The sequence below is a fragment of the Pristiophorus japonicus genome, chromosome 14 (genome assembly GCF_044704955.1).
Source record: "Pristiophorus japonicus isolate sPriJap1 chromosome 14, sPriJap1.hap1, whole genome shotgun sequence".
NCBI classification, from domain to species: Eukaryota; Metazoa; Chordata; class Chondrichthyes; family Pristiophoridae; genus Pristiophorus; species Pristiophorus japonicus.
Genome location: NC_091990.1, coordinates 162137571 through 162164850, shown reverse-complemented (window position 1 = coordinate 162164850; position 27280 = coordinate 162137571). Strand labels below are relative to the sequence as shown.

At 47.4% G+C, this 27280-nt stretch overlaps 1 protein-coding gene across 1 annotated transcript in view; it reads right to left on the bottom strand.

Annotated features, from left to right (window-relative positions):
• ptprja (protein tyrosine phosphatase receptor type Ja) overlaps nucleotides 1–27280 on the bottom strand; it is a 275279-nt gene that overhangs the window by 211648 nt on the left and 36351 nt on the right. The window contains exon 2 of the mRNA XM_070899743.1: nucleotides 9992–10010. Coding sequence (XP_070755844.1) covers nucleotides 9992–10010 — 19 coding nt within the window. The remainder of the gene's footprint in view (nucleotides 1–9991; nucleotides 10011–27280) is intronic.

Genomic DNA, 27280 nt, shown 5'->3' with positions numbered 1-27280 from the left:
GATAGTTCGCTCTCCTGCTCCCCGCAGGGCTGCAGGAACCGGGGAAAGGACCCGGACCCAGGGCCTTCGGGTGGCACGGTGCCACGGCCTGCAGGGTCTCCTGTTCAGCAGCCCGGGAGAAGTTGCAGGATGTCGGCGCTGCGGAACGTTCTGAGCCGGTCCAGACACAGGGTTACACGGGCCATACTTGGCACTTGCTCTGTCAACGAGTGCGCGCTGGATTTCCTCAGGAAGATAAAGACTCCACTGTGCCGAGCCCTTCACAGAGTACTGGGCCTGCATTGATTACAGCAACCTGGAACTGGTGATAACGAAGTAATGATCTTGCTGAAGGAGCTTAAGATGGCGGCGAGCCTTGTGGCAGCAGAGTTTTGCAGAGAGAGGCAAGCAGGACCAGTAGAGCACCTAAAATGGCGGCGCCCAGTGGAAACCTCGTGGAAAAACAAGATGGCGTCTTAAAAGGGAAATGTACCCGGGAGCCTTAAAAGGGCCTTACACCGTTGGCGGTCCCCACAAAGAGATTTTGTAAGGGCAAGAGCGAGTCTAAATGATTAATGTGATTTGTATGATGATGTGATTTATGACAAGAGTTAATATTTTGATGCTAAAATGATTACTGTGATTAAAATGATTGATATGATTTATGAAAAGTGTTAATATCACAATGCACAAGTAAAAGGGTTAATTGATCTGTGACTAATATAACTAATGGATTAATGCGATTTCTGATTTTATGTGATTCATGCAATGGTTCAGCGGCTGCAGATGAGCCGCAAAGGCGATTATTTTCTGAGAACAGAGGCAACGCACTAGTTGCGATACCCTGTCTCAGCGCAGCCCATTACCTTGGGCTAAAAGGGGCAGTATGCCGTCACCATACCTCACCCAGTGGAGCTGGGATTTAATAACTGTTCAGTGTACCTGCAACCTTTTGATATAACTCTTCAATGCATCTATATGTACCATACAAATGTATTGTCTATGTGTACCTGCTTTCTGTTGGAGGTTATGCTGGTGTACTTCATCACCCATGTCAGGGCTGCTAATACCACATGTTTGCACCAGATCGCAAGCATAATCTCTACATGGGGGGGAAGAGGGAAGTGGATGGTCATGGACTCACACTCACAAATCAACCAGGACGAACAAGGCCGAGGTTACCGGCAATGGCTTTTGGAACTGGGGGGGGTGGGGGGGGTGGGCGGGGAAGAGAGTGAGATGTTATGTATTGTCCAGGTACATTAAATGTATAGTTACAATGGTGCGCCACAAGGGGCACTGTGGTAGGATACCCGAAAGTACCTGCAAGACAGAGTATAAAAGGCTGCCCACCACACCTGAGAGGCACTCTGGAGTTACACAATAAAGGACTAAGGTCACAGCAGTTACTACAACACCAGACCGTGTGGAGTCAGTGATTTGAGTGCTACATACATCACACCTTTGTACTGCAGCACTTTGCAATTTTTCTCCATTTAAATTATAATTTGCTTTTCTATTTTTTCTGCCAAAGTGGGATAACCTCACAGTTTCCCACATTATACTCCATCTGCAAAATGTTTGCTCACTCACTTAACCTGTCTATATCCCTTTGCAGATTTTGTGTCCTCACAATTTGCTTTCCCACCCATCAATAAACTTGGCTACGTTACACTCAGTCCCTTCATCCAAGTCATTAATATAGATCGTAAATAGTTGAGGACCCAGCACCAATCCCTGTGACACCCCATTAGTGACTGTTTACCAACCGGAAAATGATCCATTTATCCTGACTCTCTGTTTTCTGTTAGCTAGCCAATCCTTTATCCATGCTAATATATTACCCCCAACCCTGTGAACTTTTATCTTGTGCAGTAACCTTTTATGTGGCACCTTATCGAATGCCTTCTGGAAATCCAAATACACCAGATCCACTGGTTTCCCTTTATCCATCCTATTCATTACATTCTCAAAGAACTCCAGCAAATTTGTCAAACACGATTTTCCCTTCATAAATCCATGCTGACTCTGCTTGATTGAATCATGCTTTCCCTAATGTCCTGCTACTGCTTCCTTAATAATGGACTCCAGTATTGTCCCAACGACAGATATTAGGCTAACTGGTCTATAGTTTCCTGCTTTTTGTCTCCCTCCTTTTTTAAATATCAACAACAACTTGTATTTTATATAGTGCCTTCAACGTAGTAAAACATCATAAGTCGCCTCACAGGAGCGTTAGCAACAAAATTTGACTCCTAGTCATATAAGGAGATATTAGTACTGGTGACATAAAGCTTGGTCAAAGAGGTAGGTGCTGAGGAACATCTTAAAGGGGGCAAGAGAGGTAGAGAGGTGCAGGTGCTTAGGGAGGGAACGCCAGTGTTCAGGGCCTAAGCAGCTGAAGGCATAGCTGCCAATGTTAGAGCGATGGAAATTGAGAATGCTCAGGAGGCCAGAATTGGAGAAACGTAGAGCTCTCAGAGGGTTTTAGGGCTGGAGGAGGTTACAAAGGTAGGGAGGGGCGAGGCAATAGAGGGATTTGAAAACAAAGATGAGAATTTTAAAATTGAGGCATTGCTGGTCAACGTCGGTCAGCGAGCACAAGGGTGTTGGGAATTGGTGTGAGTTAGGATATGGGCAGAACAGTAAGGAAGGACATTAGCTTGGATTAGTAAGGAAGGACATTAGCTTGGATTGAGTTAGGATAGGGGCAGAAGAGTTTTGAACAAGCTCAAATTTGTGGTGGGTGCAAGGTGGGAGGGCCAGCCAGGAGAGCATTGGAACAGTCCAATTATCCTCCCATTCCATTGGGGGTGGACTGCACCAGCCATTATAGGGTTCAGTCTTGCCATAGGTTTTCCTGCTATTCTGCTTTCAATATGCCAGTCAGAAAGAATGCCTGCACAGTCGAGGCATTAGGATATCTCTAGCAGTGGGAGCCAATGGGAATGCTCAGATTGTTCTGTGTACCCTTGCTTCTTCCCACTGCACCATCTATGTTCAGCCAGACTCAGTCAGAACCATTCGCAACTTTCCTCGTCTGCTCAATTTGGAGGCTTTGCAAAACTTTAGGGGCAACACTACTTGCGATGGTGAAGTAACGTGCAAACCAAAACTTTCAATAGAAGGGGAGTGACATTTTTGAAATATACCTTCAGGAAAATTGATTCCATTTCCAATGATTGCACAATCCCAAATCAGTTTGTGGAGAACAAAGGTAACAATGCAAAATGATTTCATGACTAAGTTGTGGTAGATCCAGCAGGTGTCAGTGAATCCTTTCCAGGTACCAGGGTACATCTGTCACTAGGTGGCACCAATAGCTCGTGCTGGTCTCAGACTGCTTCACAGCACAGCATCAAATGATGCTCAATGTTATAGTTTCATTCATCCCAACAGATTGAGACTTCAGTATGCTTTTTTTTTTAAGTTGTACTGCAGTGAAATATTTAAATTGAAAGTTATGAACAATAAATTGAACAGAAGAGATAAAATTAGAGTGCATGTTGTTTGTGTTGGTAAACTCCCAAACCTTGGAAGCGTCCTGAATGCTATATATATATATATATATATATATATATGCAGCATTTGGTTTCTCATTCCCCCTATTTCCTTCCTTTGGATCAATCTCCAATTGCCCAGCATCCTCTGGAATCAACTTTGCTGACTCCTGGTCAATTCTTTGCCTCTTTAATGGCTACTGGATCACTTCTAATCCTGTGGAAGCTTCTAGATCAACTTCCATTCCTCCTCGGATTCTTGAACCGTACTTCTCTCCTCAGCTGGCTGCAAATTTACTGCTGTTGAGGCGAGGTCAACTGAAAATGTCAAAACTGTGATTGATAGATTTTTGTTAGGTAAGGGTATTAAGGGATATGGAACCAAGTCGGGTAAATGGAGTTGACATATGGATCAGCCATAATCTAAATGAATGGTGGAACAGGCTTGAGGGGCTGAATGGCCTATTTCTGTTCCTATGTTCCAGACGCCAATTTGTTCCTTCGCCCATCTCTTAAATCAGGCTCTCCACTGTTGCCTGGTGGTTGGACAGGGAGAGGGATAAGTAAAAGAGAGAGGGAAATAGAAACAGAAAGAGACAAACAGAATAGTTTGAGGAAGGGAAGAGGGAGCGTGAGAAAATTTCAAAGCTAGTCCTGCCCCATCCAGTCATGAATGGTGGTGGACAATTAAACAACTAACGGGAGGAGGAGGCTCCATGAATATCCCCATCCTCAATGATGGCGGAGCCCAGCATGTGAGAGCAAAAGACAAGGCTGAAGCGTTTGCAACCATCTTCAGCCAGAAGTGCCGAGTGGATGATCCATATCGGCCTCCTCCTGAGGTCCCCACCATCAGAAGCCAGTCTTCAGCCAATTCGATTCAGTCTGCATGATATCAAGAAACAGCTGAGTGCACTGGATACAGCAAAGGCTATGGACCCCGACAACATCCTGGCCTGTCGTGCTGAAGAATTGTGCTCCGGAACTAGCCACACCTCTAACCAAGCTGTTCCAGTACTGGCATCTACCCGACAATGTGGAAAACTGACCAGGTATATCCTGTCCACAAAAAGCAGGACAAATCTAATCCAGCCAATTACTGCCCCATCAGTCTACTCTCAATCATCAGCAAAGTGATGGAAGGTGACACTGACAGTGCTATCAAGCGGTACTTACTCACCAATAATCTGCTCACACCGATGCTCAGTTTGGGTTCCGCCAGGACCACTCGGTCACAGACCTCATTACAACCTTGGTCCAAACATGGAGAAAAGAGCTGAATTCCAGAGGCGAGGTGAGAGTGACATCAAGGCAGCATTTGACAGAGTGTGACATTAAAGAGCCTGAGTAAACCTGAAGTCAATGGGAATCGGGAAAAACTCTTCACTGGCTGGAGTCATACCCAGCACAAAGGAAGATGGTTGTGGTTGTTGGAGGTCAATCATCACAGCCCCAGGACATTGCTGCAGGAGTTCCTCAGGGCAGTGTCCTAGGTCCAACCATCTTCAGCTGCTTCATCAATGACCTTCCCTCCATCGTGAGGTCAGAAGTTCGCTGATGACTGCACAGTGTTCAGTTCCATTCGCAACTCCTCAGATAATGGAGCAGTCCATGCCCGCATGCAGCAAGACCTGGACAACATTCAGGCTTGGGCTGATAAGTGGCAAGTAACATTCGCACCACACAAGCGCCAGGCAATCACCATCTCCAAACAGGAGAGAATCTAACCACTGCCCCTTGACATTCAGCGGCATTACCATCGCCGAATCTCCCACCATCAACATCCTGGGGGTCACCATTGACCAAAAACTTAACTGGACCAGCCACATAAATACTGTGGCAACAATAGCAGGTCAGAGGCTGGGTATTCTGCGTCGAGTGTCTCACCTCCTGACTCCCCAAAGCCTTTCCACCATCTACATGGCACAAGTCAGGATTGTGATGGAATACTCTCCACTTGCCTGGATGAGTGCAGCTCCAAAAACCCTCGAGAAGCTCGACGCCATCCAGGACAAAGCAGCCCGCTTGATTGGCATCCCATCCATCACCTTAAACATTCACTCCCTCCACCACCGGCGCACCGTGGTTGCAGTGTTAACCATCTACAAGATGCACTGCAGCAACTCGTCAAGGCTTCTTCGGCAGCACCTCCCAAATTCGCGACCTCTACCACCTAGAAGGACAAGGGCAGCAGGCGCATGGGAACACCACCACCTCCACGTTCCCCTCCAAGTTACACACCATTCTGACTTGGAAATATATCGGCCGTTCCTTCATCGTCGCTGGGTCAAAATCCTGGAACTCCCTCCCCAACAGCACTGTGGGAGCACCTTCACCACACGGACTGCAGCGGTTCAAGGTGGCGGCTCACCACCACCTTCTCAAGGGGCAATTAGGGATGGGCAATAAATGCCGGCCTTGGATACCGTTTTGGATACTGTTGGGGGAAGATGACTTACCAGGGGAAGGCACCAGCAGCCAGGTTCATGGCACCATGGGTGGCTCTGCTGCACAGAAGGATGGGAAAAAGAGTGGGAGAGCTATTGTGATAGGGGACTCTATTGTAAGGGGAATAGATAGGAGTTTCTGCAGTCGCAACCGAGACTCCAGGATGGTATGTTGCCTCCCTGGTGCAAGGGTCAAGGATGTCTCGGAGCGGCTGCAGAGCATTCTGGAGAGGGAGGGTGAACAGCCAGTTGTCGTGGTACATGTATGTACCAACGATATAGGTAAAAAGCAGGAAGAGGTCCTACAAGCTGAATTTAGGGAGCTAGGAGTTAAATTAAAAAGTAGAACCTCAAAGTTAGTAATCTCTGGATTGCTACCAGTGCCACGTGCTAATCAGAGTAGAGAGAGCAGGATAGTTAGAATAAATACGTGGCTTGAGCAGTGGTGCAAGAGGGAGGGATTCAAATTTCTGGGACATTGGAACCAGTTCTGGGGGAAGTGGGATCTGTACAAAAAGGACGGTTTGCACTTGGGCAGGACTGGAACTGATGTCCGAGGGGTAACATTTGCGAATGCAGTTCAGGAGTGTTTAAACTAATATGGCAGGGGGATGGAAACCTCTGCAGCGAGACAGGGTGAAGTAATATGGAGTCAGAAACAGATGGTAGCAAGGTAAAAAGCAATAGTGGAAAGCCGAGTAAACAAAGGCAAGAAACAAAAAGGGCCACACTATATCATAATTCTAAAAGGACAAAGAGTGTTAAAAAAACAAGCCTGAAGGCTTTGTGTCTTAATGCAAGGAGTATCCATAATAAGGTGGATGAATTAAATGTGCAAATAGATGTTAACAGATATGATGTGATTGGGATTACAGAGACGTGGCTCCAGGATGATCAGGGCTGGGAACTCAACATCCAAAGGTATTCAACATTCAGGAAGGATAGAATAAAAGGAAAAGGAGGTGGGGTAGCATTGCTGGTTAAAGAGGAGATTAATGCAATAGTTAGGAAGGACATTAGCTTGGTTGATGTGGAATCTATATGGGTAGAGCTGCAGAACACCAAAGGGCAAAAAACGTTAGTGGGAGTTGTGTACAGACCTCCAAACAGTAGTAGTGATGTTGGGGAGGGCATCAAACAGGAAATTAGGGGTGCATGCAATAAAGGTGCAGCAGTTATCATGGGTGACTTTAATATGCATATAGATTAGGCTAGCCAAACTGGAAGCAATACGGTGGAGGAGGATTTCGTGGGGTGCATAAGGGATGGTTTTCTAGACCAATATGTCGAGGAACCAACTAGGGGGGAGGCCATCTTAGACTGGGTGTTGTGTAATGAGAGAGGATTAATTAGCAATCTCGTTGTGCAAGGCCCCTTGGGGAAGAGTGACCATAATATGGTGGAATTCTACATTAGGATGGAGAATAAAACAGTTAATTCAGAGACCATGGTCCAGAACTTAAAGAAGGGTAACTTTGAAGGTATGAGGCGTGAATTGGCTAGGATAGATTGGCCAATGATACTTAAGGGGTTGACAGTGGATGGGCAATGGCAGACATTTAGAGACTGCATGGATGAACTACAACAATTGTACATCACGGTCTGGCGTAAAAATAAAAAAGGGAAGGTGGCTCAACCGTGGCAATCAAGGGAAATCAGGGATAGTATTAAAGCCAAGGAAGTGGCATACAAATTGGCCAGAAATAGCAGCGAACCCGGGGACTGGGAGAAATTTAGAACTCAGCAGAGGAGGACAACGGGTTTGATTATGGCAGGGAAAATAGAGTACGAGAGGAAGTTTGCAGGGAACATCAAAATGGACTGCAAAAGCTTCTATAGATATGTAAAGAGAAAAAGGTTAGTAAAGACAAACGTAGGTCCCCTGCAGTCAGAATCAGGGGACGTCATAACGGGGAACAAAGAAATGGCAGACCAATTGAACAAGCACTTTGGTTCGGTATTCACTAAGGAGGACATAAACAACCTTCCGGATATAAAAGGGGTCAGAGGGTCTCGTAAGAAGGGGGAACTGAGGGAAATCCTTATTAGTTGGGAAATTGTGTTGGGGAAATTGATGGGATTGAAGGCCGATAAATCCCCAGGGCCTGATGGACTGCATCCCAGAGTAATTAAGGAGGTGGCCTTGGAAATAGCGGATGCATTGACAGTCATTTTCCAACATTCCATAGACTCTAGATCAGTTCCTATGGAGTGGAGGGTAGCCAATGTAACCCCACTTTTTAAAAAAGGAGGGAGAGAGAAAACAGGGAATTATAGATTGATCAGCCTGACATCGGTAGTGGGTAAAATGATGGAATCAATTTTTAAGGATGTCATAGCAGCACATTTGGAAAGAGGTGACATGATAGGTCCAAGTCAGTATGGATTTGTGAAAGGGAAATCATGCTTGACAAATTTTCTGGAATTTTTTGAGGATGTTTCCAGTAGAGTGGACAAGGGAGAACCAGTTGATGTGGTGTATTTGGACTTTCAGAAGGCATTCGACTAGGTCCCACACAAGCGATTAATGTGCAAAGTTAAAGCACATGGGATTGGGGGTAGTGTGCTGACGTGGATTGAGAACTGGTTGGCAGATAGGAAGCAAAGAGTAGGAGTAAATGGGTACTTTTCAGAATGGCAGGCAGTGACTAGTGGGGTACCGCAAGGTTCTGTGCTGGGCCCCCAGCTGTTTACATTGTGCATTAATGATTTAGACCAGGGGATTAGTATCTCCAAATTTGCGGATGACACTAAGTTGGGTGGCAGTGTGAGCTGTGAGGAGGATGCTATGAGGCTGCAGAGTGACTTGGATAGGTTAGGTGAGTGGGCAAATGCATGGCAGATGAAGTATAATGTGGATAAATGTGAGGTTATCCACTTTGGTGGTAAAAACAGAGACAGACTATTATCTGAATGGTGACAGATTAAGAAAAGGGGAGGTGCAACGAGACCTGGGTGTCATGGTACATCAGTCATTGAAGGTTGGCATGCAGGTACAGCAGGCGGTTAAGAAAGCAAATGGCATGTTGGCCTTCATAGCGAGGGGATTTAAGTACAGAGGCAGGGCGGTGTTGCTACAGTTGTACAGGGCCTTGGTGAGACCACACCTGGAGTATTGTGAACAGTTTTAGTCTCCTAACTTGAGGAAGGACATTCTTGCTATTGAGGGAGTGCAGCGAAGGTTCACCAGACTGATTCCCGGGATGGCGGACTGATATATCAAGAAAGACTGGATCAACTGGGCTTATATTCACTGGAGTTCAGAAGACTGAGAGGGGATCTCATTGAAACGTTTAAAAGTCTGACGGGTTTATACAGGTTAGATGCAGGAAGAATGTTCCCAATGTTGGGGAAGTCCAGAACCAGGGGTCACAGTCTAAGGATAAGGGGTAAGCCATTTAGGACTGAGATGAGGAGAAACTTCTTCACCCAGAGAGTGGTGAACCGGTGGAATTCTCTACCACAGAAAGTTGTTGAGGCCAATTCACTAAATATATTCAAAAAGGAGTTAGATGTAGTCCTTACTACAAGGGGTATGGCAAGAAAGCAGGAATGGGGTACTGAAGTTGCATGATCAGCCATGAGCTCATTGAATGGCGGTGCAGACTCGAAGGGCCGAATGGCCTACTCCTGCACCTATTTCTATGTTTCTATGTTGCCAGCGACGCCCACATCCCAGGAACAATAAAAAAGATTGATAGATTTTTGTTAGGCAAGAGTATTAAAGGTTATGGAACCAAGGTGGGTAGAGGTAGTTAAGAAACAGACCAGGAATGACCTAATTGAATGGTGAACAGGCTCGACGGGCTGAATGACCAACTTCAGTTCCTATGATGAAAGTTGTGGAAAGCCATGAATTACAAAATCATCGATCCGATTCCGTCACCGCTCTGAGGCCTATATGGAGGGCTGTTTTTGAGATTTTGGTTGTACGTGAATAATCAGCTTTTTGGACTACTTGTCAGCTTTTGAGAATTTAAAAAAAGCATTGACATGTATGTACCGGATTCAACTGCCTGGTAGACAATAAAATGATTACTTATAGAATATTAAAAGGATACTTACAATTAGCAGCGATGATGCCCTATGAAGAAAAAAAAAGAGAAAAAAACATGTGAGTTAAATATTTGAATATTCCCCTTCACCCTCTCCTCAATGCCGGACTTTTGCTGGAGTGCACTTCCAGACACACCAACAGCCAGCCCCTTGGTATTTTGTCCAAATGATAGATTTCCATTGTGAGCCTAAATGGAACCTTTAGTTGCGGCTTATTCTCACCGGACGACAACACGAGCACATTTTGCAGCTGGAGTCACTAGATTGCATTTAGGGGTATGAACCCACGCTGACTTTTTCCCTTTGCTAACCCTGGGTGCCGATGCTCATTCTAATGCCTTTACCGCTGTGGTGGCAGAGATCAGCTGACTACGCACAGATCAAGGATGGGTTGTGGCACCGTCCTGGTACATCCTGACAGGATAATGCCTTGAATCACTGAGTCATCAGATAGCACAAGAACCTTCATTATTATTCTCTTACTGCTGCCCCCATTTTGTTGCCTTAGCCTCGCTGTACTTTACTAAAGTGGTGATGGCAAATGCTGGAGCATAGGAACCGAGGAAACTCAATTTATATTTCACAACCATTGTTCCTTCCGCACATGATCTCAATTGATCAGAGTTTACAAGACAGTGGCCCCGAATTCACGGTCGGTGTGACAGCGTACTGAGAGTACGTCATCATACTACCTTTGAAATTGACCGTAGGTTTGGGATGTCTGCATGCGCTAAATCCCAAACTTGGGATCTGACAAATTCCGACTGCACATTGGCTTCGCTGCACGTTTCATCTCCTCACTCAAATCAACGTGCTGCCGGAAAGTTGGACTAATTGCTCACCCACTGCGAATTAATTACCCCAAAAATATTTAAGCCTCGTGATTGCTGCAAAGCGAATGGAGGAGGGGTGAGAAAATTGTATTGATGTTGTGCTAAGTTTATGCTGCAGCCCATAACAATGAGGCTCTGGTTCACTGAGCAGATACAAACTTTGAAAGAAACTTTCATCTGTTTCAGTTTGAAAACAGGGCCTTTTGGTGTCACCGTCTTTGCTGCCTAAAAGCCTTTTGTGATTGGGTTTAATTATTTCCCAACTTCTATTTAGATTGGATTTAATTCACTTTCATGATTTCCTCACGTTATCAGAAATGTAATCTCTTGATTTCAGATTATTTAAATTAATCAAATGTTATTGAGTCTAATAGAGAAACGAATTTGAATGAACTAGAAGACTGTAATTATAGAATAATGTTGTCATGGCCCTGAATTAAAGGGTCGATGGTGATTCAGCTACATGCTTTATATAAAAAGCTTCCTCATCGAGTTTTATGGATTTAAGGTCCCCTTCAGTAAAAAGTCTCTTGAATTTCCCATGTTTGATCGAATTATATTAATGTTGAAATCATGGTTAGTGTTTTAAATACTATTACAATGATCGTAATTTATTATTAATAAAATAGCATTTCTGGCTGCTAAATTATTTAAAATGAGTTGTGGGCAAATCATCAATCCCCTCTGTTTCCTGATTGGCTAAGAGTCAGGAAGTGGCAGGAAGGAGCACTGCCCCACGTGATCCCAGGTTCACAGACACACAACGGACGCTCCCGGGATCCATGGGGCACTACGCTGTGCACAACTCCTCGCTGCGTGAACGCAGCTCCTCCAAGGGGTGTCCACACGAGGGGAGTGTGGATTTAGTTCGCATGTCAGCGGCGTACTTCTTAGCTACACTGCCCACAGGGAATTCAGGGCCTAGTGGGGATGATGGTGGGGACCTCAGGAAGAGCCCGATATGGATCATCCATTCGGCACTTCTGAAGATGGTTGCAAACGCTTCACCCTTATCTTTTGCAGTCTCGTGCTGGGCTCCGCCATCATTGAGGATGGGGATATTCATGGACCCCCCTCCTCCCGTTAGTTGTTTAATTGTCCCCCACCATTTACGACTGGATGTGGCAGGACTGCAGAGCTTTGATCTGATCAATTGATTGTGGGATCGCTTAGCCCTGTCTATAGTCTCTTGGGAAGAGTGATCATAGCATGGTAGAATTTCAAATTCAGTTTGAGGGTGAGGAAACGAGGTCTCAAACTCGTGTCCTGAACTTAAAGGCAATTACAAAGGTATGAAGGCAGAATTAAAGTGTACTGGGAAAATAAATTAAATGGTAAGACTGTAGATAAGCAGTGGCAAACATTTAAAGAGCTATTTCATAACTCTCAGCAAAGATATATTCCAGTGAGAAAGAAAGACTGCAAGGGCTCGAACTCGGTCAGAGCTAAGGCCAATTTCTCGGTGGTCCCCGGGCGGAACTTCAGTTTTTGCCGCCCGCTGCCGCTGGGGCCAGTTGGGCGGGAGTTTCGCCGCGGATTCTGTCGGCGGCAGTGGCTGGCAGCGGGCACCGGCAGCAGTGGGCGGTAGGGGCAGGCCTCTCGACTCGGCAAACATCGGAGGCCGTGCACCGCGCATGCGCGAGATTTGCATTTTTTTTTTGTAGTTTCTTGTGGGCGATGACATCACTTGGGGCTGATGACACAGCTGCGCTGCTGATAAAAGCTGTATCCTCACTTGCACCAGCCAGTTTCAGAGCCATATTTGGAGAGAGAAAAACAAAATCATCACCAGCCATCCATCGAGGAAAGTTATAATGAGTGCAATAGTTTCCAAGAAGTTTGATGGAGGGAAGCCCAGAGCTCCCTGGTTTATTGAGGTGGAGCTGGAGGAACTTGTATCTGAGGTGAAGCGCCATTATAAAGACCTCACCCAAGATGGTCGTGGCAAGCCTCCATCACCCAATATAGACGCATTTGGAGGGAGATTGGCGAGGCCGTGTCGTCAGTGGGCAACATTGTGCAGGATGGAGACCAGTGTCGGAAACGATGGAATGATGTGGTGGCGTCAGCAAGAGTGAGTAAACATTTATTGTTGCACTCCCATACTACTCCTAAAGGTTCTGTGCCAGTTGTGTATGTGTGTGTGTGTTGCGGGAGCGAAACGGGTAAAGGCTACAACTTTTCTTTCTGCAGATCAGCCAACGCATCAAGCCCGAATGGCATGGGAGGGGACCCAGCGGATGTCATCGAGTTGACCAGCCTAGAGGAGCTTACCTTGGCATTGGTGGGTGACCACTCCCGTGCCACCAGAAAGGGTGCTGCAGATCCCGTGCGAGAGCATAGTAAGCTTATACTAATCTCCGGTCTGCGTTGCGTTCATGTCATGCAAGGTCATGCAATGTTAAGTCAAATGCTTTTTAACGCACTGTGTGTCGGCCATTAATGGTGTGCTCATGTAGCAATGGAAGTCCTTGAAGTAAGAATGTAAAATGTTACGGATCATATGTCAGCTTGAGCAACCTCCCCAGCGATACACCGAAATGTTGTCCTCCACTTGCAGACAGCTCCGAGCAATGCACCCCATCCATCTCTGGCACACAAAGGCAGTGTGTGACACCAACACCTCCCACCCCGACGTTGTCAGCAGCCCAACACACCAGCTCCTTCCTCCACCACCCCCACCCACCCCCTCCCCCGCAAAATCACCCATATCCACCGCATCCACCTCCGCCATCCAGAGACACGAAGACCAGGAGGGAGAGGAGGGAGAAGTGCCAGTCTTCGAACCACGTGATTTCGAGGAGCTGCAAGAGGAGGACTCCAGCCTCCTGACATGTGTACCACCTGTTCGGCCAACATCGGTGTCAAGGTCCGACTTTTTGGGATTTGAGTCGGACGAAGCAGAAACGAGTGCTGGGAGGTGCAGGGGCCATGCTGGGAGGTGCAGGGGCCGTGCTGGGAGGTGCAGGGGCCGTGCTGGGAGGTGCAGGGGCCGTGCTGGGAGGTGCAGGGGCCGTGCTGGGAGGTGCAGGGGCCGTGCTGGGAGGTGCAGGGGCCGTGCTGGGAGGTGCAGGGGCCGTGCTGGGAGGTGCAGGGGCCGTGCTGGGAGGTGCAGGGGCCGTGCTGGGAGGTGCAGGGGCCGTGCTGGGAGGTGCAGGGGCCGTGCTGGGAGGTGCAGGGGCCGTGCTGGGAGGTGCAGAGGCCGTGCTGGGAGGTGCAGAGGCCGTGCTGGGAGGTGCAGGGGCCGTGCTGGAAAAGCCACCAAGCCGCAAACGCCCAGGATGATGCAACAAGCCGATGAGGATGCAGGATGGCTCGCAGCAGTTCAGGAAATGGTCCAGCTGTCGAGGACCAGCGTCGACCTAGGTCGCGATCTGCTGCAGACCATGCCTGGGATAGCTGCCAGCATCGCCACCTTTGCTGAGCAGCATACTGCCAGTATGTCGCAGCTCATTAGTGCGGTGGAGCGCAACACTAACTCTGTCGAGGCCATGCGGCAATCGATGCTTTCGGGACATGTCATGCAACCCCCCGAGCCCACGCCATCGAGGCTGACAGATCCCGAGGAGCCAGAGATGCCAGCAGCTTCCATCTCGTCCCTTACATTCTCTCCAAGACGAACATGTCAGCAGTGCTCCGGCTGTCCTCCTGCACATCATGGAGCAGAGGCGGTGAGGGGTGCGGCTCGCAGTGGTGAAGGTGGAGCCACGAAGAGGACGATGGGCCTCACATTGGGCGGGGGCGGGGGGGGAAAGAGAGGTGGTCATAGTGGGTAGAGGGTGGGTGTTGGGTGGTGGAGATGTTGTTTACTCTTCATGAAGTTGTAGCTATTGTTTCACATGGATCGTTGCGAATGCGACTTGACTGCTTTCTCAGATAATGTACATATGTTGAATTCAATTGTTTGCATGTTCTGTCACTTTGGCATGCTGCACTATTCAATACAGTCACATTGTTCACCCATCCTTGGTCAGTGTCTCACTTTTACATCATCTGGGGTACCTGCTGAGAAACAGACAAATCTCCTTCAGGAGTACTGCTGTCTGAGAATATCTTGCCGTCCACATATGATGCGACTCTTTAATGGGTCCTGTCATCAGGCGATTGCGCTACGACAAGGAAGAGTGACCAGCAGGAAAGGGATACTGAGGGAATGATCAGCCACGATCTTATTGAATGGTGGTGCAGGCTCGAAGGGCCTACTCCTGCACCTATTTTCTATGTTTTTATGTTTCTAATGCAGGAAGGTTGCCATTGAATGAAAGACAGTTACACAACTTGGAGGGCACACATTAAGACTTGCACTTCACTCCACATTTTCTTAGGTCCATCATTGCGGAGTCCCACCCCTGATATGACATGTTCCTCAGTGGCCTTGCAGTCCATTATATATCTTTTTCCGTCTTCTATACTTGAGCTCATGCTGTTCTCACTATCACATCCTGCCACCCGACAGAGCATCACATGATTTCATTATTGCCTATATACTTTGAAATAAGCTCATACTATGTGTGTATTCGCATTCTGTCAATAACTCTGCTCTGCCTGCAATGGTCTAAAAACCCTTAGAGCACATTTCCATGGAGCCTTTACTGTGTTTCGGAACTCATTGCTGCTTCCTATACCACACCTGCCCTTCAACGGAGTACTTTTCATTTACATCTGTGAAGTCATTCTGTGCAGTTTAAGGTCGATCTGAGAACTCATTCTGAGCCGGTGATAATGGTGCAGCATATTGACGCTACCAGAGATGTGCAGCACTGGAGCACACTACCAATTCTCCCTGCTGCCCGGTGCACAGCCAGCTCACACCACCTTTTTGCCAGCGGGCGTTCTGGCGGGCGAGAGCACGATGTTAAGAGGATCGTGCACAAGGAAAATCCCATTTTTAGAGCTTCTGGCACGGGCAGGCAGCAGGAAGTTGTGCCGGCGGTACTTCACGGAGGAAACTCCCGCCGGGCGAGACCTGGGACGCACATGGGTGGTACGTGAGGAATCTTTCCAACAAAAAAAAATTGGGGGCGGTACCTCGGCGGCTGTGGGTGGTATTCTGACCAACTTCGGGCCCTAAGAGAAGGATGAACCATCCCTGGCTAACTAAGGAAGTAAAGGAGGGTATCAAATTGAAAACAAAGACATACAATGTTGCAAAGAATAATGAAAGGCCAGAGGATTGGGAAATTTTTAGAAATCAGCAAAGGACAACGAAATAAATGATAAAGACAGAGAAGATAGCTCACGAGAATAAACTAGCAAGAAATATAAAAACAGACAGCAAGAGCTTCTACACATATAAAAAGGAAGAGAGTAGCTAAAGTAAACACTGGTCCCCCCTAAAGAATGAGACTGGGGAATTAATAATGGGAAACATGGAAATGGCAGAGATGTTGAACAAATATTTTGTATCGGTCTTCACGGTAGAAGACATTAAAAGCATCCCAATAATTGATAATCAAGGGGCTATTGGGGTAGGGGGGGAATGGGGAGTGGAGAAGGAGGAGGGACCTTGAAATGATCACCATCACTAGAGGTATAGTACTAGGCAAACTAATGGGTCTAAAGGTGGACAAGTCCCCTGGACCTGATGGTCTGCATCCTAGGGTCTTAAAAGAAAGAAGTGGCTGCAGAGATAGTGGATGCATTGGTTGTAATCTACCAACATTCCCTGGATTCTGGGGCGGTTCCAGCGGATTGGAAAACTGCAAATGTAACGACCCGATTTAAGAAAGGAGGGAGACAGAAAGCAGGAATCTATAGACCAGTTAGCCTAATAGCTGTTGTTGGGAAAATGTTGGAGTCCATCATTAAGGAAGCAATAGCAGGACATTTAGAAAATCATAATGCAGTCAAGCTGAGTCAGCATGGACTTATGAAGGGGAAATCATGTTTGACAAATTTGCTGGAGTTCTTTGAGGATGTAACAAGGAGGGTAAAGGGAAATCAGTAGATGCCGTGTAAAAGGTTACTGCACAAGGTAAGTGCTCACAGTGTTGGGGGTAATATAGTGGCATGGATAGAGGATTGCCTAACTAACAGAAAGTTGGGATAATGGGTCATTTTCAGGTAGGCAATCAGTAACTAGTGGGGTGCCTCAGGGATCAGTGCTGGGGCCTCAACTATTTACAATCTATATTAATGACTTGGATGAAGGGACCGAGTGTAATGTAGCCAAATTAGCTGATGATACAAAATTAGGTGGGAAAGCAAGTAGTGAGGAGGACGCAAAGAATTTGCGAAGGGATATAGACAGGCTAAGTGAGTGGGCAAAAATTTGGCAGATGGAGTATAATGTGGGAAAATGTGAGGTTTTCCACTTTGGCAGAAAAAATAGAAAAGCAAATTATAATTTAAATGGAGAGAGATTACAAAATGCTGCAGTACAGAGGGTCCTAGGGGTCCTTGTGCATGAAACACAAAAGTTAGTATGCAGGTACAGCAAATAATTCGGGATGCAAATGGAATGTTGGCCTTTATTGCAAGGGGGTTGGAGTATAAAAGCAGGGAAGTCCTGCTACAATTATACAGGGTATTGGTGAGGCCACACCTGGAGTACTGCGTACAGTTTTGGTCTCCTTATTTAAAGGAGGGATATACTTGCATTGGCGGTTGTTCAGAGAAGGTTCACTAGGTTGGTTCCTGAGATGAGCGGGTTGTCATATTGTTGATAAGTTGATATGATATTGTTGATATCATAAGGTTGAGTAGGTCGGGCTAATACTCATTGGAGTTTAGGAGAATGAGAGGTGATCTTATTGAAACATAAGATACTGAGGGGGCTCGACAGGGTAGATGCAGAGAGGATGTTTCCCTTCGTCGGGGAATCTAGAACTGAGGGACATAGTTTCAGAATAAGGGGCCATCTATTTAAGACAGAAATGAGGAGGAATTTCTTCTCTCAGAGGATCGTGAACCTTTAGAATTTTCTACCCCAGAGAGCTGTGGAGGCTGGGTCTTTGAACATATTTAAGGTGAAGATAGACAGATTTCGGATAAAGGAGTCAAGGGTTATAGGGAGCGGGCGGGGAAGTAGAATTGAGGCCAAGATTAGATCAGCCATGATCTTATTGAATGGCGGAGCAGGTTCGAGGGGACAAATGGCCTACCCCTGCTCCTATTTATTTTGTTCTTATAGCATGCTGCTTCCATTGCTTAGCATGCATGGAGTCCTGTGTTGCAGCTTCCTCAGGTTGGCACCTCATTTTTAGGTATGTCTGGTGCTGCTCCTGGCATGCTCTTCTGCATTGCTCAGTTTGGGTTCCGCTAGGACCACTCAACTCCAGACCACATTACAGCTTTGGTCAAAACATGGACAAAAGAGCTGACTTTCAGAGGTGAGGCGAGAGTGACTGCCCTCATCATTGACCAAAAACTTAACTGGACCAGCTACATACGCAGGTCAGAGGCTAGGTATTCTCAGCGAGTGTCTCACTTCCTGACTCCCCAAAGCCTTTCCACCATCTCCAAGGCACAAGTCAGGAGTGTGATGGAATACTCTCTACTTGCCTGGAAGAATGCAGCTCCAACAACACTCAAGAAGCTCGACACCATCCAGGACAAAGCAGCCCGCTTGATTGGCACCCCATCCACCACTGTAAACATTCACTCCCTCCACCACTGTCTGCAGTGTGTACCATCTACAAGATGCACTGCAGCAACTTGCCAAGGCTTCTTCAGCAGCACCTCCCAAACCCGCGACCTCTACCACCTAGAAGGACAAGGGCAGCAGGCACAATGGAACACCATCACCTCCCCGTTCCCCTCCAAGTCTCACACCATTCTGACTTGGAAATATATCGCTGTTCCTTCATCGTTGCTGGTTCAAAATCCTGGAACTCCCTCCCTAACAGCACTGTGGGAGTATCTTCACCACACGGACTGCAGCAGTTCAAGAAGGCAGCTCACCACCACCTTCTCAAGGGGCAATTAGGGATGGGCAATAAATGCCAGCCTTGCCAGCGATGCCCAAAAAATCAGTGTCAGTTTGGCAGCACTCTCCCTTCCAAGTCAGTGCATAATCTCAACCCACATTTCAGTGTCGTATGGAGGGAGTGCAGCACTGTTGGAAGTACTGTCTTTCAGATGAGACATTAAACCAAGACCTTGTTTGCCTGTTGAAACAGATATGAAAGATCCCATGGCAATATTCAAAGAAATACAACACGCTTTCCTGTTGACCTGGCCAACACAGCACCCTTAAATACCACACCAAAAACAAATTAACTGGTTAGTGATCTCAGATCTTTTTGTGGAACCTTGCTGTGCGCAAATTGGCTGCCGTGTTTGTCTAACTAGTAACCTAGAACACAAGGTGACAACAGAAGGTAAATGGAGCTAGGACCTACGAAAATGGTTTAAAATACGAATGCTGAAATAGTCCTGGATGAAAAGATTACAAAAGAACCAAAACAAGTAAGAGTGACTACATTTTCAAAAGTACTTCATTGTCTGTGCAGCACTTTGGGAAGTTGAGAGGATGTGAAAGCTGTGGTATAAATGTAAATGTTATTTTACATTATAACCAAATATCATCTCTTGAAACCTGATTATTGTCATAGCAATGGTCGAATGATTAACTAATGTTTCCAGTGGCCTCTGTGAAACAGTAACCTAAAGCATTTGTAATCGCATGCAAATAGAAAATGCTTGCCACAAGGACAACGGACATTTCCTGGAGACCTCGTTGAGATCTACTTGGCCTGAAGGTGTTTCCCTGGAGTGGCAATCAAGTGATCAGCACATATGCAAGATTGTGCATTAGATACCAGGAAATAGTTGCTGCATTCAGATGGTGCGCACAGACTCTGGAAGCTGGTAACTGAAATAAACATTTCATGTACAGCAGACCATGATTTTTGGCCTTTGGGCTTTATGTAAACAGCATTCCTTGGGGAAATTCCAGAATAGTTTTCTATTATTGTGAGATTTCAAATAGCGTTGACTCAAAAACAGTTGGGGCAAAAACTTCAGGTAGTTGAAAATATGAATTGATTGCCCTCTCTTTTGCCAACATGTGACACTCTAGATTTCTAGCCAAACTTATTGTCAAGGCCATGTTAAGAAAGGCCACTGGAGGGCAGCTGGGACAGTAGATGCACGCTTCAGCATGGGTCAACAGCTTCAGCAGGGGCGTAGAAGACAATCAGAAATAAAAAAGTAAAGAGGGGAAAAAGGCAAGAAAGAGAGAGCAATATAGAGAGGTAGACAAAGACAGAACAACAGAGAGATACACAGATAAAGAGAGAGAGATATACATACACAACACAAAGGAAGAGACAGACAGATTTGGGACGGCGGGGAAGGACCGAGCGGTGTCTGTCATGCGAGCTAGAAGGACTGCCAAGTGGCATTAGTGTATTTAGATAAAGAACAAATGACAAATTCTGGAAATCCGAAATAAAACAAAGTGCTGGACATACAGGTATGTTCTTTCAGCATTTAAACAAAGAAAAGGCAGAACAACATTTCTGGTCAAAGCCTTCATCAGATCTGGAAAGTGAAGGCAGGTAAACCCCTTTATAGGACGGACAAATGAAATGGAGGTGGAGAACAGAGCTAAAAGGTCACTGGACAAACATGCTAAATGCTAATCTAAACAGAGCAGCTCACGGGGTTCATCGCTTCAACTGATTGATATTGAACAGTTTCCAGTTAGTATATCTCAGTCACCGTCCAAATCGATGAGAAAGACCGGTGAGTAAAACAGCTCCAAACTAATCAAGTAGACTATGAATGTAAAGAACAGCAGCAATGAATGTCAATCTTCAAACTAAAAGGCTGCAGAGCCCCAGAGAGGCTCTCTGGTTACAGGGTACAGGGGACAGGGGACAGGGGACAGGGTACAGGGGACAGGGTACAGGGTACAGGGTAAAGGGGACAGGGGACAGGGGACAGGGTACAGGGGACAGGGGACAGGGTACAGGGGACAGGGGACAGGGTACAGGGGACAGGGTACAGGGGACAGGTGACATTTATATTGAGCCAAAGGTGGAAAAGACAAAGTAACACTGGGAGGTGGAGTCAAAGTAATTAACCTCAGGACGATGGGGACAATGCTACTGATAAATGCAGTTATTTGGTATCTGCATCTGGTCTCCACAGTACCGCAAAGAACACACACTATAATGTATTGTGCTCCTTTCCTACTTTGTCTCCCTGAGCATTCCCATTTCTTCACCGTCTATCTGACCTACTGAGTTCCAGGTTTAAAGTCATTGCAAGGTGTCAGTCTTGGCTTAGGGCCCCAAGTCAGGAAAGTCATGGGTTCAAGCCTGCTCCACAGTCTTGAGCACATAATCCAGGCTAGCACTTCAAATGCAGTACTGAGGGAGTGCTGCACTGTTGGAGGTGCCATCTTTCGAAGGAGACATTAAACTGTCCTCTCGGATGGACATAAAAGATCCCATGGCACTTTTTGAAATAGAAAAGATAAATGAAACACAAAAAGTTAGTATGCAAGTACAGTAAGTAATCAGGAAGGCAAATGAAATGTTGGCCTTTATTGCAAGGGGGATAGAGTATAAAAGCAGGGAAGTCCTGCTACAACTGTACAGGGTATTGGTGAGGCCACACCTGGAGTACTGCGTACTGTTTTGGTCTCCGTATTTAAGGAAGGAAATACTTGCATTGGCGGCAGTTCAGAGAAGGTTCACTAGGTTGATTCCGGAGATGAGGGGTTGTCATTTGAAGAAAGGTTGAGTAGGTTGGGCCTCTACTCACTGGAGTTCAGAAGAATGAGAGGTGATCTTATTGAAACATAAAAGATTCTGAGGGGGATTGACAGGGTAGATGCAGAGAGGATGTTTCCCCTCTAGGGGGCATAGTTTCAGAATAAGGGGCCGCCCATTTAAAACTGAGCTGAGGAGGAATTTCTTCTCTCAGAGGGTTGTAAATCTGTGGAATTCTCTGCCCCAGAGAGCTGTGGAGGCTGGGTCATTGAATATATTTAAGGTGGAGATAGACAGATTGTTGAATGATGAGGGAGTCAAGGGTTATGGGGAGCGGGTGGGGAAGTGAAGTTGAGGCCAGGATTGGATCAGCCATGATCTTACTGGATGATGGAGCAGGCTCAAGGGGCTAAATGGCCGACTCCTGCTCCTATTTCTTATGTTGTCATGTATTTCATTGTCTGTGAAGTGCTTTGGGGCATCCTGAGGTTGTAATATTAAAGGCACTTTATAAATACATACCTTTTCTTTCTTTACCTTACTGGAGAGTGCATGGGAAAGCTCAGATGGTGCTGACCGAGCATTCACAGTGCTAGTTAATGTCTGCTATGAAAAGAGAGGCCTGGCAATTAACAGCATAGTGTGTAGATGTGAGAGACTATGATGCTGAGACAGAGGATGGAGAATCATAACCTGACATAAGAATTCGGACAGATCTGAGAGAGTTGTTTTTTTTTTTAAAAACTACAATAGAATAAAGAGACAATGATTAGTCAAATCCTAGTGTAATAATTTGTAATAATAAGTTTCATAATTTGAACTCAAGGTTTCACACATATCAGCACAGTGACTGGTGTTGAAGGAACTCAGTGATAGAAACGGACTCCGCTCCTACACAATGATCCATACATTCACGGTTATCTGTTCCACACCAGCCTGACCGTCAAACAAACACAAGCATTCGAAAACTAGAAGCTGCTTCATAATTGATAGAATAAAGAGAGAACATTCACTGTATCAACTTCTATACACCAGGAAGGCTTATTGTACTAACCATCCATGCATCCCCAATTTATGGAGAAGCAACTGAAAGAGAAGAGACTGGATCAGAAGTTATTGCAACCTGAAAGGGGAACTTCCAATACACAGCAACCAAAATAACTCTGTAAACAGGAGCGGAGCATCGCAATACCTGCTCAGCAAACTTAATTATAAATATATCGTGCCTTTCACGACAATCGGACGTCTCAAGGTGCTTTACAACCAATGAAATACTTTTGGAGTGTAGTCACTGTTGTAATGTAGGAAATGCGGCAGCCAACTGGCGCACAGCAAGCTCCCACACACAGCAACTTGATAATGACCCAGATAATTTGTTTCATCATGTTAAGTGAGGGATAAATATTGACCAGGACACTGGGCATAACTCCCCTGTTCTTCAAAATAGTGCCATGGGATCTTTTACGTCCCCTTCGACAGCAGACGGGGCCTCGGTTTAATGTCTTATCTGAAAGACAGCACCTCCGACAGTGCAGCACTGTCAGGCAGAGAGTATATAGTCAGGCAGAGAGTGAGTGGCCGAGAGTGAACATATAACTGATACAGAGCGAGAGACCATATGAAGAGGACGTGCACAAACATTGTAATGTCTCAATAATGATTCTGGGTAGAGTGAATTCAGCCAAACCCCTGATTCTTTTGAAAAGCTCAATCCTGATATAATTAAACATTGCTGGGAGCATCTTTTTCCATTTAAATTGTTTAATTTTGTTTTACTGCATCTCATCAATAATAAGTCTACCGCAGAAAATAATTATGCTAAATAAAACAGGATGTGGCCTTCCCAAATGGTCTTTGATCAAACACTACAGCAATATCACACACTCAAAACAAAGAAACGTGAACAGCATTGAAAGAAGAAAAGACTGAGGAGGCCGTGTACAAGGTTAAAGGACAGAGCAGGGCCGTTGGTGTTGTTTATATAACTAACCAAACACTACCCCTGCCATGATCGCGTGGGATAATCCATTCGATCCATCATAAATGGTTTCATTTGCCAGCAAATATCTATAGTTTATTCTTAATTGAAAATTACTTGATGACAAGGCTGGAGTTAGCAACAGAAAGATCTACATTTCATCCAGAAAGGACACAACATCAGGAGGAACAGAGAATTATTATTTTACTGGCGTGAACAAAATATTTAAAAAATAATTTAATTGAGCTCTGATCAAGCCACAAATCTCTGTTGGCAGGGTGGGGAAGAGGAAATGCTAGTATTTTTATCAACAGAATGAGAAAAATAGTGCAGGAAGGTCATGGTCACACTGAGTACTGGCACAAGGCCCAGGCTGAGGGCGAAGGTGGTGGTGTGGTTAACCTTCTCGTGGCTATCAGGCAATCAGTGGTAACAGATCGCAATTTTAGTCAAGTGACCCCTACAGCTGCAGGCCTGAGGTACAGTGAGGGGGGGGGGGGCTGAGGTACAGTGAGGGGGGGGGGGGGCTGAGGTACAGTGAGGGGGGGGGGTGCTGAGGTACAGTGAGGGGGGGGGGCCTGAGGTACAGTGAGGGGGGGGGGCTGAGGTACAGTGAGGGGGGGGGCCTGAGGTACAGTGAGGGGGGGGGCTGAGGTACAGTGAGGGGGGGGGCCTGAGATACAGTGAGGGGGGGGCTGAGGTACAGTGAGGGGGGGGCTGAGGTACAGTGAGGGGGGGGGGGCTGAGGTACAGTGAGGGGGGGGCTGAGGTACAGTGAGGGGGGGGCTGAGGTACAGTGAGGGGGGGGCCTGAGGTACAGTGAGGGGGGGGGCTGAGGTACAGTGAGGGGGGGCTGAGGTACAGTGAGGGGGAGGGCTGAGGTACAGTGAGGGGGGGGGGCTGAGGTACAGTGAGGGGGGGGCCTGAGTAACAGTGAGGGGAGGGGGGTGAGGTACAGTGAGGGGGGGGGGGCTGAGGTACAGTGAGGGGGGGCCCTGAGGTACAGTGAGGGGGGGGCCCTGAGGTACAGTGAGGGGGAGGGGCTGAGGTACAGTGAGGGGGGGGGCCTGAGTAACAGTGAGGGGGGGGGGCTGAGGTACAGTGAGGGGGGGGGGGCTGAGGTACAGTGAGGGGGGGGGGCTGAGGTACAGTGAGGGGGGGGGGGGCTGAGGTACAGTGAGGGGGGGGCTGAGGTACAGTGAGGGGGGGCTGAGGTACAGTGAGGGGGGGGGCTGAGGTACAGTGAGGGGGGGCTGAGGTACAGTGAGGGGGGGCTGAGGTACAGTGAGGGGGGGGCTGAGGTACAGTGGGGGGGGGCTCTGAGGTACAGTGGGGGGGGGCCTGAGGTACAGTGAGGGGGGGGGGCTGAGGTACAGTGGGGGGGGGCCTGAGGTACAGTGGGGGGGGGGCCTGAGGTACAGTGGGGGGGGGGGCTCTGAGGTACAGTGGGGGGGGCCCTGAGGTACAGTGGGAGGGGGGCTCTGAGGTACAGTGGGGGGGGGGCTCTGAGGTACAGTGGGGGGGGGGGCTCTGAGGTACAGTGGGGGGGGGGGCCCTGAGGTACAGTGGGGGGGGGGGGCCCTGAGGTACAGTGGGGGGGGGGGCTCTGAGGTACAGTGGGGGGGGGGGGGCTCTGAGGTACAGTGGGGGGGGCCCTGAGGTACAGTGGGGGGGGGGGCCCTGAGGTACAGTGGGGGGGGGCTCTGAGGTACAGTGGGGGGGGGGGCTCTGAGGTACAGTGGGGGGGGGGGCTCTGAGGTACAGTGGGGGGGGGGCTCTGAGGTACAGTGGGGGGGGGCTCCGAGGTACAGTGGGGGGGGCCCTGAGGTACATTGGGGGGGTGGCTCTGAGGTACAGTGGGGGGGGGGGCCCTGAGGTACAGTGGGGGGGGGGCTCTGAGGTACAGTGGGGGGGGGGGGCCCTGAGGTACAGTGGGGGGGGGGGCTCTGAGGTACAGTGGGGGGGGGCCCTGAGGTACAGTGGGGGGGGGGGGCTCTGAGGTACAGTGGGGGGGGGCCCTGAGGTACAGTGGGGGGGGGGGGCTCTGAGGTACAGTGGGGGAGGGGGGCCCTGAGGTACAGTGGTGGGGGGGGCCCTGAGGTACAGAGGAGGGGGGAGGAGGCCTGAGCACTCTAGAAGCATAGACACAATGAAATAATTTAATTTATATAGCGTCTTTCACCTCAGGACGTCCCAATAATACTTTCAAAATGTAGTCACAATTTCTTTGATAATGTCACACATTTTTAAATTTAATTTCTCTAGATTTAAATGGTTGTGCTGTAGCTTTTCCTGTAGCTTTGTGATATGTGGCCATCGAGTCCAGAATATCCAAGGTTTAAATTCCGGTTTGTGAATAGAGTGATTTTAGCTGTGCTTTGGGCTAGTAGCAAGCTGCTGGAAAGTATGCTTCTTCAGCTATTGGGTTTGACTGTGACGCCTTCCACAGTCAAACATCCTGTGAACGCTGCTGGGCTCACTTATGGAGAATGGCTATTGGTGCAAGATACCAGGGGGTTGCAGGTACCTTTGGGACAGCACTATAGCAAAGGTCAAAGCTTTAGGAAAGCAGGAAGACTTACACTCTCAACCAAAATGGTGGGCTACTGTATTTGGACTCTCCATTGTTAAACCGCATTGATAAATTGTTTAAGGTCACAGGTACATGGAAGCACTCACTTTGCCAATCTTTGCCCTTCCTCCTTCAATTCAAGATGGCCTTCTGGATCTTCCTCCAGCCCTCTGGCACTCTTCCACCTCTCCCCTCTCCGTTAATACCAGTGCTCCCTTCCCCCTACTCCAGTCCAAGCTGACACCCTCCTTTCAGTCCTTTCCCACTTCACACTGCCATCTACTCCCCTCATTACCATTGCCAGCTCCCACCCAATTCTGTTGCTGTGCCAGAGGATGGAAATCTGTCGCAAGCGGTGCATGAGAATTCCTTACCTCTCAAAAATATCACAGAATTCCCTTGCAAATCACACAAAATGCCGTTCCCCAGAGCAACATAATCAGATCAGACCTGGGTGTGGCAGGACTGGAACGTCACTGATTTTTGTTCATAAATTCAGATAAGTGGCTATTGACTCCTTAATGTTGACTCTTCGCAAATGGTTGGTGCGTATATATGTATATATGCATTTGGTGCGTATACATGCAAATGGTTGGTATGTATACATGTATATATACACATTTGGTGCATATTCATGCACTTGGTGCGTATACATGCATTTGGTGCGTATACATGCATTTGCACGGTGGAACCAGAACACATCTGGTTCGGTCACCAACTGTCCGTGGTTCTGCCACTGTTCCATTTAGTCAGGCTGCTACGAACTTTCAAAGCACGCGTTCAATTCTCTGGGGAGCATCTACCTGACAGAAGACTGCCACAACTACCCTTCTGACTAAAGCTGAGTTACACTGAAATTCTTCCATCCAGCATGGAGTCAGAAATCTCTCACGGAGGGAGCAATAAGTCTTCATTCAACATTTCTTGTGCTCGTTGAGGTCCCTGCTCCCCGTGGATCGGGTATCCCACACACAATCCCATTTGCTCTTTTTTCCCCGCATTTGGTGAAGAGCCAATAGAGCAGGTTGCCAACATTGAAATGAATAGATCAGAAAATAGTAATTGGATAACGCCAAGCTTGGCTTTCAAAAGTCTCGATTTTTTGAGGAAGAGAGAAGTGAAAGAGGTGATTAGTTAGACTGGAAAAGAATGAGTTAAAGTAGGAGATCGTGCCATAAACACGGGGGAATGTAGGGAGAAAGGAGAGCATGTGGGAAGGTGCATTTCGAACCTAGGAGGAAAGAGGAAGAA